Here is a 12984-nt window from a genome sequence, read left to right as displayed (position 1 = left end):
GGAAAGAGTCCATGTAGTATTGTCCGTAGGGATCAGCCTTCCAGACCCAGAGCAGCACTTAGATGGGTGGAGGATGACCCCAGAGGCCACACTAAGATCTTTGCTAGCTGTGCATCTTGGGAGCTGCAGTTGGGGTTGACTGAACCACCAACGCTTCTCAGGGTCAGGATGGTGCTCCTCTTCTCTCTAGGTCTGTCCCCAATACCATGACATCTTAGAGACTGACAACTGGCCGATAAAGTCAATATGGATGTTCAGCAGATATTTATCAGATGAGAGTGTAGCTAGCTACTTTCTGGATGGCTTAGTGTCAGGAAACCCCTACCTACGAGAGTCTATGTGAGCCCGATACTTTTTCTTTAAAACTAAAAGTTCTGTCCAGTTCAGAGCTTCACCTGCTCGCTGAAAAGCTACTTCACCTCCTCTCTCCATGCCCCAGTTCTCCGTTTTCAAGAATGCAGTAATCATTTCCCTATTTGCTCAGAGGACATTACAGTGGCATAAGGTGACTTAGCAAATAACGGTCAGGAACTAATGCAAAATACAGAAGAATAAACATTGATTACTTGTTTTATTTGAATTTGATTCATAATAACATCTAGCCAGTACTATCTCAGTGCCCTTATTCAATCAAAATAATTGATCCACTCAATTAAAGCTTCATTCCAGGGGTTTTTGTTGGGGATTTGAGCAGGCACAGGAGAGCGAATGGGACCCGATCGTTGTGAAAGCTGACAGCTCATGGCCAGTAAGTCGCCACCAGTACATTGCCTTGTATAATTGCGAAGTGGAATCTCCTAACTGTATTTCACATTGCTGCTGTCAAATACAACAGAGCATTTCAGTGTGTTTTGCTTGTCCTGGTAATATATTGACCATGGAAAGTTTTCAAATGCCTCTCTTGGCAGCAAAGTGCTCACATTTGGCTGTTGGAGGGTTTGTTTTCAAAAAGGGACTTGAACTGCCAACATGTTGTCAATTAAAAATGCAACAGTGATCTCCAGAAAAATGTTTTCCACTGTTGAGCCTTCTGACAGTTAATTACTCTCACGCAATCTCCTTGGTGAATTTTGCTCAAAGCTCTAACCTGGTCTTACAGTCAGGAAAAGGGATGGAGGATTAGAGGCATAACCCAAGAAGTTTTTAAACTTAATTTTTTAATTATCTCCCAGTAAAAAGCCAAGGCCCTTTTCCTTCAATTTCACCATATTTACGAAGCTCATCCTTACACACGGGGCTTGCTCACCGCGGCTCATCCTTACACCCGGGCATCCTCACTGCAGCTCATCCTTACACACGGGGCTTGCTCACCGCGGCTCATCCTTACACCCGGGCATCCTCACTGCAGCTCATCCTTACACACGGGGCTTGCTCACCGCGGCTCATCCTTACACCCGGGACGTCCTGCACCTGGCATGTTTTTCCAGCCACTTGGTCCAGGACTCAGACCTCACAATCAGCCCCGAGTGACTCAGCTGCCTTGACCACCTCTCCTAGGCAAGGCCTTGGCTGTCTCTTCATGTTTTATTACTTTAAAATTGCTCCTCTTTTATTATAATCCCAGTGAGCTTTTGTCCTTATGGCTAAAGTATCAATCCTTTTCTTTCTTTTATTCTTTCTTTATTTTTGGAGAGGTTTTTGCTACAGGGCACGTGCGTTCGCCAGAAAGACAGAGATAGGCAGAAAAACAGAAAGCAAGAAGTCACCCCCCAGAGGGATGGCCACGCTGCAATTCCTTCTCCTCCATTCTCCTCTCAGGATCTTGGGCACGCACGCACACACACCCAGCATGAGTTTAAGCCACCGGGTCCAGGATTCAAACTGCAGTCGCACATGGGAGTCCAGCCACGTAGTCATTATGCCAACTGCTGGTCCTAGACTAAAGTACCCATCCTTTTCAATCTGTCTTTACGTGTAACTTGAACCACACCCCTTGCCGCTCCCCCCGCCTGCATTTCTGATGTAGATTTTCTTTCTGTGTCTCATAACTGGCAATATAGTTTTTACTGCCTTCATTTATCAAAGGTCAATTAAGACACCACTACCTAAGAAATAACAGCTCTGGGACCAGCAGATGGTGTAATGGTGACATTGGTGGGCTCCCACATAGTCAACCACAGTTTGAGTCCCAGACCTGGCAGCTGAAAACTCACACCAGGAGTGTGTGTATGCATGCCCAAGATCCCAAGAGGAGACTGGAGGAGAAGATATTGCAGCGTGGCCATCCCTCTGGGGGTGGGGGGGGGCCTGAATTCTCGCTTTCCGTATCTCTGTCTCTCTCTGTCTCTCTGGTGAGCACACACACCCTATAGCAAAATTCTTTCAAAAATAAAGGAAAAGAAATAATAGCTCCTATTGTTAGGGACTGTTCCTGACTTTCTGTATTAATAAGGGGTTAACTCTGATAGACGTATTCCAATTAGGTGATAATTTTAAAAATCTAAACTTGTGGAAGAGTTCTTTGTGTTGCTACGTAAGGTAGAGACATTCCATTCATAAGTGCCATGAGAAATCGCACTCCAGCAGTTCAGCTCTGAGGCGTGTATTTTATAAGTGATTGGCTTCAATCACGAAATTGCAAAGCAATTTAAGTTCTCCTGGAATGAAAATCACAATGCCATTGGCAGTAAACAACTCTAACAAAAGATGTTCAAAATAATTGGCCATCTTTAAAGTACTTCTAATTTTCTTTCTTCTCTTTGAAAACATTTTCCGAGGGCGTGTGCTCTCAAGGAAGAGAGCTGGGGATGGAGCGCAGGAAAGCACCCCTCGGGGGTGGTCAGGCCACAATCCCTTCTGCTCCATCCCTCCCTCCTGTGGGGATTTTGGGCACCATACACACATGTGCCCGGCATGTACTCAAGTCACCAATTTCAGGACTTGAACCGTTTGGGATCCAGCCACCTCAACTACCTCACCACTGACTGGCCCGAGTATGTCAATTCAGTGTGATATGTAAATGACGAAAAGGACAAAGTACTCATTTTAAAGAAGTTTTTTGTTGGTTTGGTCGTAACATACTTTCAGAGCCACATTTAAAGAATCACGTGTCAGAGTGAAGTGCGGGGTTCCAGCTTCTCGGGATGGTCTGGGAGGTGCTGGGCCCCTGCGGGGTTTCAGGTGGACCGATCCCTTTCTGTTAAGACTTGAGGGCCGTGTATGCTCTGCTGGGAATAGTTGCTCACATACACCCCATGTGCTCCTAGTGTGGGGGTGGCTGAGCTGGTGTGAACACGGGGCCCAGGGGACTCCCAGCCCTTCGCGGTCTCGAGAGAAAGCATTTAAAGTTATCAAAGTTCGAGGTGCTGTTTTCAGGGTCCAGTCAGCTTTGAACCCTCTATCCAGGGACGTGAAATCGTAGAGCAGGAACAAGGACACAGCACCGCTATGCAAACTTGAGTGAGTTCCCGAACGCCCGGAATCATTTCCCCAATGGCTCGTCATGCTGTGAGCATGTGGGAGGCGGAACTTAATAACTCCATTTCTCCAAGTGTTTTGTTTTTAAGTTGATTTCATTTTATTCTGTGTGAGAGAAGAATAAAAAAAGAAAAGATAAATGCTAGATTTGGAGAGTTATGCTTCTAATGAGATAAAGCAGCGTCCGTCAAATGAGTTGAGCCTTTGGCTCGACAACTCCAATCCAGCTCAAGTAGAATTTTTAAATGACCGTATTTGAGATTTTTTTATACTGAAAAATAGACATATTTAGGAAGAAGAGCTATGTCATGTTCAGAAATGGGACCTCCTGTGGGTAGTCCCACTTCAAAGGCCTCAGATAGTTTTTCACTTATTTCCTGTGTTTCCTTTGAGAACTTTGAGCATGCCGGGCTGGGTGCGCGGGACCCAGGTTACACCCATGAGGCAACGTTGTCACAGACAAGAAGTGCCTCAGGGTGCACAGCCCGAGTCTGCACCAGCCTCTTCCAAGGAGTGACCTCATTGCTCATGAACTGCCCTCCTGCACTAGCAGCCCTGTTCACGTCTTCGGCAGGCAGGACTCACACTTGCATTGGATGGTGAAGTGTGGTGCTCTGTAGGTACATTCTGGACAGTATTCCTTGAGGTAGATAGAGACAAACTTGCATAATTATGAGTTAAGTGGTAATAAGCTTCTACTGCATTTTAAGAGAAGCTGTGAAAAGGGGGAGGGAGAAAGATGACTATTTTTAAAACCCATCTGTTATTCTCAGGAGATTTGAATTCCGAGTTCAAGCCCAATTATGTCATGCCCTGAGGGGTCCATTGACTCCAACACAGGACACCGCTGGCCCCCAGAGAAGAACAGACAGAGACAGCCAGGATGCTCCGGGGTGTCCGGGCTTAGGAGTATGCTGTCTGATGAAAATTAAATCCAGTGAAGACACATGACTGAGAGCCCTGCATGTGCAGCGTGTCTCGGTGTGCTTTTGAGTTAGACCCTGGGTGAGACACCCGAGTGCTCGCCTCCGTGGGGCCTGGAGAGGGCCCGGGAGGCCGTTGTCCCCCTGGTTCTGGCTTCTGTCCCAGGCAAACCACTCAGTCTCCCAGAACCCAGTTTCTCAGTAGTAAAATGCACGAAGCCAACCCCCTCTGTGTTTTTCTCAGCTCCGTCACTTCCACACCTCCTTCCACCGTGTGCTTCTAATCAGAGCAGATTCATTTGCTGTCCTGGAGGGCTTGCTGGCTTAAAATCTTTTATCCTCTAGGATTTTGAACCAAAAAATGTCACTGATACCATGTCTTAGAATAGCACTGTGAGAAGCTCATGATCTTTGGTGTCAAGAAGCCGCAGATCAAATCCAGGGTCTAGCATGGGACAAGTTATTTGAGCTACGGTACCTGGTGCACCCCTTGTCCAATAAGGGCAGTGATAGGCATGTTTCAGAACTCTCATCAGTATTCAATGCGATAAGACCAGCAGCTAGTGTGATGTTGCATTGCTGGACTCCTACGCGGCTCACTGTGGTTCAAGTCCCAGACCTGGTAGTTTGAATCTGATGCTGAGTACATGCGCATGTATACCAAAAATCCCCAGAAGAGAATGGAGGAGAAGGGATTGCAGCGTGGCCATCCTTTTGATGTATGATTTCTCACTATCTGACTCTCTGTGTCTCTCTGGTGAGCTCATGTGTCCTATAGCAAAAATCTCTCTAAAAAAAATGAGATAATATACAAGCAAGCTTAGAGCAAAAGTTAGCTATGCAGCAATGACTTTTATTAACAATCTCAGCACAGTACTTAAAAACCTGGGCATTCGGGTGCTGGACATACTTATCCGCTTCATTATTTTTATTTAATTAAAAATTTGTATCAACAAAGCATTGTTACAATGTGACTTAACAGTATGTGAACAGAGTATTTAAGGACTAAATCACAGCAATTAGAGTACCTCGATCATTCCCATTGAGATACTCACTATGTTATTATTAACTGCATTCTCCACATTGTATTCTGCATTCTCCACATTGTATTTTACAACCCCATTGTATTTTACAACCCTGGGCGTGGTTCCTTCTACCCATCTGCAATTTTGTTTCCATTAATCGGTGTCCTGCATTCCCTGCCCCATCCTTTCCAGCACCCAGTCAGTAAGTATTTAACGACTAAATCACAGCAATTAGAGTACCTGATCATTCGCATTGAGATACTCACTACGTTATTATTAACTTGTATTTTACAACCCCATTGTATTTTACAACCCTGGGCGTGGTTCCTTCTACCCATCTGCAATTTTGTTTCCATTAATCGGTGTCCTGCATTCCCTGCCCCATCCTTTCCAGCACCCAGTCAGTAGTCACTCCAAATCTCTCTACGGTCATTGCAGGTTCCATATATGCGGCAGATATGGTGGTTCTCCTTTGAGTCCAGCTTGTTCTAGTCAACATCATGTCACCCAACCTCATATGACTGTATTTGGCCTTTTTGAATAGCTCCACAGTATTCCACTGTGTGTGAATACCACACTTTCTTTATCCACTCATCTGTTGATAGACATGTAGGTGGTTTCCTTATCTTCCTGCTGTGAATCATATTGCAGTAAACACTGGGGTTGAGGCTTCGTTATAAGCCACCCATGTGTCCTTGGGTTGCCATGTTACTTAAACTCTCCAGTTTTCTCATCTCTAAGATGGGAATGATAACCCGTTTCTTGAGTATGGTAGAGTACATGATAATAATTGACTAGGAAACTGCCTAGCACTCACTGGGAAAATTCTGAGTAATAACATCGGCCTTTTTAGTGTGGGTAGCATTTGAGTATCGATATAGACTCACTTGCCAGGACTGCTATAAAACATATGGTGCACCTGGTGGCCCAACAACAGAAATGAATGTTCTCACCATTCTGGAGGATGGAAGTCCAGGGTCCACGCAGCAACAGCAGGTGCCGCCTCCATGCTGTGGCCTCCCATGACCTTTCCCCTATGAGCCCACACTCCTGGTGTCTCTTCCTCTGTTAACAAGGACACCAGGCCCATTGGATGGCTGGCCCACTCTCATAACCTCACTGGATCTTAACTACCTCTACAAAGGCCCTCCCTCTAAGATCAGTCACGTGGAGAGTAAGGCTTCAACATGTAAATTTGGGAGGACACAGCACAGCCCCTGACAGGACCAGGAGTCAGACCGAAGTAGATTAAAGGGAGATCAGGAGGTTATAAGTGGGCCCTGTGGACTCGCAGGTGCTCCTTGAATGTCCAAGTAAACACCGTAAATCCAAAGGTTCACAAATGCACTTACTCTACCTCACCTGCCCACGGGGCAGCCTGCCTCAGCCTGGTCTGCGTTGACAGGCTCAGAATACTCAGGCTGGCCTACGGTTGGGCGAAACTGCCCACCTCACAGCCTGGCTCATCACGGATGTGCGTGGCCCGTGCAATGTGCCGAATACCAGCGTTTACAGACTGGTACTTGCTGTCCTGGGGACTACCTGTAGTCAGCTCTTCTGAAAAGTTTAACAGAGCAGGAGAGGAGCGCGTTGTCAATATTTTTATCACTTTCATTCCTGTCATTATCGAAAGAAAGAGGGTGGCCGAGTAGAAGCTGTGACATCGAAGACAGGCGGAGAGCCTGGCCCTGTCCCTTCTTCTATGTGACTTCTGCCCCCGCGATTCTGAACCTGTAGGAGACTCCGTCTCCCTGTGTGTGAAACTGGGCACGTCGGACTCCCTGTGAGGGTGAGAATCATGTCATTAGCATGTCCCCTATCTTCTGGCACGGGACAAGGGCTCAGTGAAGAGGGGCACCGGTTCGAATGCCACCAGCCTGGGCTCTGACCTGCGCTAGGTCGCAGTGAACTGGACCCCCACATGGCATCATGCCGTGGCCCCTCAGCACTCCCTCTGGGAATCCGCGTTGCCTGGGTTGGTGGATTTGCTTTTCACACCTGCCATGTGCTGCTGACCTCAGGTATGTTTTTAGAGCCCGTCAGCCTCCTAGAAATAGAAACAGCCCTGGGCAGGTCGGGGTTATTCAGAAGCAGGGCTGAGCCGCGGGACAGCAGGCGCCTGCAGGCAGACTCTGCAGGTGTAGCTCGGTTGAATATCGCCTGCGATGCTCACTTAATTCAGCTACGCTGGCCCTCCGGCTCTGCGCCACGAGGTCTCAGAACTGGCATTTGCGGGTCCCCAGCAGCTGGTGAAGGAAGCGCTGTTGGTAGCCAGCTTGGACTTCTCGTGGTACAAAGGCCGAGAGGTTAATGTGCTGTTTGTTTCTTCCCAGTAGAAGGTCACAGGGTCTAGACATGATGAAAGACACTCAGCAAATCTCATTAAAATTTACCGTACTTTTGTCTACGTCGTTTCTCAGAGCAATGACTGGAGAAGACAGTGATTTGAAAGAAAACAGTTACTGTCCACAGGGTGATTTCTCGGTTTCTGTCTCTCTGTCTCTGTCTCTCCAGTGAGCTCACATGCCCTGTAGGAAAAATCTCTCTCTAGAATAAATAAATAATCTTAAAAATGCTAGAATTGTAATGTCTACAGGAATTACTAAGATGTGCAAAAACAAACGTAGCGTCGAATGTCTTAACCTACTGCGGTTCCACCCGGGCAGCATCGGGTCTCTCCTCCGGGCAGATCTCTGGCCCTTTAGCCTCCTGTGTTGCTGCGGAGCTCGGCTGGGCCTGCTCTCATGTCTCTTTGTGCTTCTCTCCCACAGATAGCGTGGAAGATGAGCTGGAGATGGCCACCGTCAGGCATCGGCCTGAGGCTCTTGAGCTTCTGGAAGCCCAGAGCAAATTCACCAAGAAAGAGCTTCAGATTCTTTACAGAGGATTTAAGAATGTAAGAATTTTCTTTTTGACTTTACTTACAGAGTGCTCTGAGGGGCAGTGGGCCATGAGAGGGAGCATGCCCCGCTGGGAGAGAACCCAGCACGGGTGCCGTGTCCCTGGTCCTTCCCAGGTGTGGACACAGTCACTATCCAGGTGCGCGTGAACTCACTTTCACAGGCAAGGGCTGGCTCAGTGTTATTGCACAGTAAACAAAGAGGGCTAGGGGAAAAGAGTTGCATCAACTCATCTCTTAGGGTTCATTGTCGTTTTCCACTAGCATGATAACATCTCTCAGTAAGTTTCAGCAGTCCCTTCATCTTGGCACTGTTGAGGGCTTGGCTTAAGTCTTGGAGTCAGATTGGGGTCCACTGAGGAACTCCACCTCTAGTGTTGGGCTTCCCAGGTAGTGCCTCTGGTATTGATGGCAGAATTATAAGTTAGAACCGGTGCAGAAAGATACAAAGACTTATCTACAGTTCAGCAACGTCAACCGTAACTCCACGTCGATTGTCTAGGGAGCGTTCAACATTACGAACAGGTGGGTACTGTGCTTGGTGACTGATGGAGTTGCTCTGGGAGAAAGCTAGGGTGTCAGGATTATAAAGCTTTTCAGGAAGTTATAGTGTGTAGCCACAATTGAAGAGCACAGAACCAGGATGGCTAAGATATATACATTGTTTCTATCCCAAAATCACCCAATGGACCCAATGGTGATAATGAACAAAAGGATCAAGTCAAATGCCAGTGCCCAGACTGGCTACACTGTAACTCCAGGGGGTCCTGGGGAAGAGGGCGTCTAACCGGGTGTAGACAGTAACAGGTCTTAGCGCATATCCCCGGCTGTTACAATCTGTTACATCTGTGGTCATACTCATTGTGCTATGGTTCGGGTGCATCTCCCGGAATGTCTGTTAAGTTCGTGAGCCGTCACAACAGAGTAGAGAGAGTGGAACCTTCGTGTGATTATGGTGTTGAAAGGTGGGGCCTTTGAGACAATCGAGGCATGGGGGGCTGGCCTCCATGAGTGAGTACCGTTGGGCCTATGGCGGGGGGAGGAGAGAGACACTCCACTCTACACACACTTCCGCCCTGGGCCATGGATCCCACCAGCAGGAAGACCCTCACCAGAGCAGCCCCGGGGCCTGGGCTAGCTTAATCAACCTCTATGTTTGTAAATTACCCAGACTCAGCTGTGACTTTGAGCAACAGAGCCCTCAGGAATTCTTCCTATTAGTAAATTCTACATCGTACTAGAAAGCGGACAGAAAGCCACGTTGGAGAGCCACTGACCTAAAGGCCGCACAAGTGTTGATAGGCAAGATCCGTAATCTTACTCTGTGGTACTTTTCAAAATCAAATATAACCTCAGTTCACTTTTTAGGTGGTCACAAATGGTCTACGGGGCCATGGAGTTTTAATACAGTGAGGTCTCTTTGCTTGTCCTTCTGTTAGTTCATCATTCATAGCCTCTCCCTCATTTTGAAGGCACAGGGTGAGAGACCCTCTGCATGGTTAGAACTCTGTGCTTTGGACACCCGGCTCCACCAGCTTCCCTTCCGTGGAGATGAGTGAAATACTCAAAGTGCCTACCTCACTCACATGTATCTTCCAGGCATTACTTTAATACTTGTCAATGACATTTTTTAACCTAAAAACGTTTTACATTCATACCTTTTTATCTAAAAATGAAAGATATTTGTATCATTTTCTATTGCTGTTTAACAAATAGACACATACCTTGTGTCTTTAAAAGACACATCACAGTTTTGAGGCTTGGGGGCTCAGAAACGGCCCAGCTAGGTCCCTCGATGGGAGACTCCCAGGCGACAGCCACGGTCCCATTGGGCCCCATCTCTTCTGGATCCTGGTGTTGTCTTACAAGCTCATGTAATTGTTGGGAATTCGATTCCTCGCGGCTGTGCGTCTGAGATCTGCCCTGTCACTGGCTGTCCCTCTGGGGCCACTCAGCTCCTAGAGACTGGCGGGGGTCCCTTGCCATGCAGCGCTCCTGCAGGCCCTCCTGGAACACCAATGCTCGATCTCCAAGGGAGGGTCTGGGGCTTGCTAAGGCACAGCCTTACACTGGGTATAGCCGTGGGGGACAGCTTTGCCTTGTCACCTTTGCGTGCAAGATGAAGACACGTAAAATGCTGAGACTCACTGGAAGTCACCCTCGGTGTGCCCAGCACAGTGGGGTTGGAGGAGGCAGGAGCTGCGGAGTCTGGTCTGACATCACACCTCAAGCCAGATACTCAGCGTTGCCTGTGATCAAAACAGCTCCCCTGGCTGAAATAATGCCTAATGTTCCCTTGATCTCTGCGAGAGGTTTTTTTAGTTTTTGTTTTTTAAATTATTTATTTAATTTTTTAATTCAATAATTTATTTATTTATTTATTTATTTATTCTTCTCCTCCATTCTCCTCTCGGGATCTTGGGCACGCACACACACGCGCCCGGCGTGAGTTTTAAGCCACCAGGTCCGGGACACGAACCGCAGTTGACTACGTGGGAGTCCAGCGACATAGCCATTACGCTAACTGCTGGTTCCCAATCATTTATTTTTTAATTTGGCCAGAAAAAAAGAGACAAAGAAAGAGAGAAAATGAGAAAGCAAGCCACCAGGTCCGGGACTCGAACCATGGTTGGCCGTGTGGGAGTGTCCAACACCTTAACCACCACGCCACCTGCTGGTCCCCTGTGAGAGTTTGATGGTGTAGCCAAAGGAGCCAGGAGAAGATGAGAATTCTCCGATGGGGATTTCCACTCACGTGGAATGTTGGCGAACTTCTCCACCAAGACCTTTAAAAAGATGACGGGGCTGAGGATGAAATTATAGGCGTCTACATTTTTGACAAAGTGCATTTGCATAAAGAGGCCTGAGTCCCACTTACGGGAGGAGGGAGTGGGTTCAGCACAGGCCTGGCGAGGATGGGGCAGAGCAGGTGGGATGAGCACAGCGCTGATTGTGTAAGGCCATGGCTCCTCTGTCAGAGCACTTGACGCTTCTCCAGGGAGCCTTTCACAGATGACTGTGTGCCCTTCAGAGCCTCCTCTCATCCTGGCAGCTTCTGTGTCCCCGTCAGCAAATTAGGGATTAAGCTCTTCCCTCACAATCGTGAAGGGGGCAGGTAATAATCAGCTTCGTTCCCAGCTCTTGAAAGACTCAGATGAAAGCGCTTCCTAAGGTGCAAAGTATTACTCACCCGCTTTAGAATCCAGGTATAAGGTCGGACTTAAATGTTATTTTCTGTGTCCTAGCGGAGCCTTCTCTCAGCTCTCCAAGAAGATGGGCTTTGCGAGAAGGTGGTCCGGAGATCTAGAAGTTAGTAGGGCTTTTCTTTGACTTCTAGCGTGGGGGTAGTGGAAGGGCTCTCACGGGTGCCAACCTGACAGCTGTCGTTTGCTACCTTGGGAAGACAGCGTAGACGCTCAAGATGTTGAATGCTCTTTGGAGATGCCAGGTATCATTACCCACGTTGACGGCAGGATGGTGAGAAGGGCTGTGCGTGGGTCTTTTCTTCAGCGTCCACAGTGGGCCCTGGGGTCTTGGGCGCTTCCCTTTGGTTCTCGTACGTACAAAGCTCACGACTGTTCATGAAGAAGGCTGTGGTGTCATTCCGCGATACGCCGCCTTGAACCTCGGGTCACGTTGAGTGTGTTACATGGCATCTGGAGACATCTTGGTTTATTTCTCTTTACTTTACTTGGTTTAAGTTTGTTCACTTATACATACTTCAGCCAGAGAGAAGGAGAAAGAGAGAGAGAGAGAGAGAGGGAGAAAGAGAGAGAGAGAGAAAGAGAGAGAGAGACCATCTCCTTCTACACAGTCTCCCTGCCACGATCCACCCAGGCCCAGCTAGCCCAGAACATGGGCACATGTGCGTGTGCCAGGCGTGACCCCGGACCTTCCCCTGTGGTGTGGCACCACCACAGCCTGGGGTGACTGGTGTGCCCCTGCCTCCAGCCCTCTTTGTAAATCGAAAGTGAGTAGAAGTGAGGCGAAATACTTGAAGTAATTCAGAGGGCCGTAAGTGGAAATATTGAAGTGTCGTGCACAGTGTGCTTCTCATCTCACTCTGACGGAGGGAACTGCTGTTTTCTTTATTCTTGAAACTACTTTTGTGTATGTGAATTTGCCTGTTATTTAGGGATTCTTTCAACACAATACAATATGGAAGTTGGCCCACCACCTGCTCAGGCTGCTGTCTGCACGGACAGCCCGGAGAGGAGAGCAGCCCCTCCCCGCTGCCTTTCTGTCGTCCTCGTTTGAATGAAGAACTTCCCTTTGAAGCCTGGGTTGTAGCATCCCTTTCCTGCACTGTCCACCACTCTGCCAGAGACAAAACAAACTAAAACTCAGGGAAAAAAATAAAAAAGAGAAAAATGGGTCTTCGGAGCCATATTTCTGCTTATCTATGAGCTTCCTAAAGATTGCGCCCCTAACCGGATTGGTCTTACCATCCTCCGCACCTAATTCCAGACCCCGAGCCATGCTCTCCCTGATTTGGGGCTAAAAGGAGCAGGTCCTGACCATAGATCTGGTCACCCACGCAAGGCCGACTCGTGAAAGCATTTCCTTTCATTAAGTGGGAAGGGTAGGTGTGTATTCAGCTCAGCGTCTCTGTCTCCTAACCCAGCGCTTCCTCAGCGACCTGTGCCTTCATCCAGAAACCGGCTGTGTTTCCAGACTCCTCCCTCGGAACCTCCTGGCTGATCTCTCAGGCCTCTTCCTG

At 48.1% G+C, this 12984-nt stretch overlaps 1 protein-coding gene across 2 annotated transcripts in view; it reads left to right on the top strand.

Annotated features, from left to right (window-relative positions):
• Positions 1 to 12984, top strand: part of KCNIP4 (potassium voltage-gated channel interacting protein 4) — a 447540-nt gene that overhangs the window by 359789 nt on the left and 74767 nt on the right. For both annotated transcript variants that reach the window (XM_014592458.2, XM_014592459.2), the window contains exon 2: positions 8137 to 8261. In XM_014592458.2, coding sequence (XP_014447944.1) covers positions 8137 to 8261 — 125 coding nt within the window. The remainder of the gene's footprint in view (positions 1 to 8136; positions 8262 to 12984) is intronic.

The sequence above is a fragment of the Tupaia chinensis genome, unplaced genomic scaffold (genome assembly GCF_000334495.1).
Source record: "Tupaia chinensis unplaced genomic scaffold, TupChi_1.0 Scaffold000695_1, whole genome shotgun sequence".
Classification (NCBI taxonomy): Eukaryota; Metazoa; Chordata; class Mammalia; order Scandentia; family Tupaiidae; genus Tupaia; species Tupaia belangeri.
Note: the sequence above shows the minus strand (reverse complement) of the source record. Positions and strands in the feature narration are given on the sequence as shown.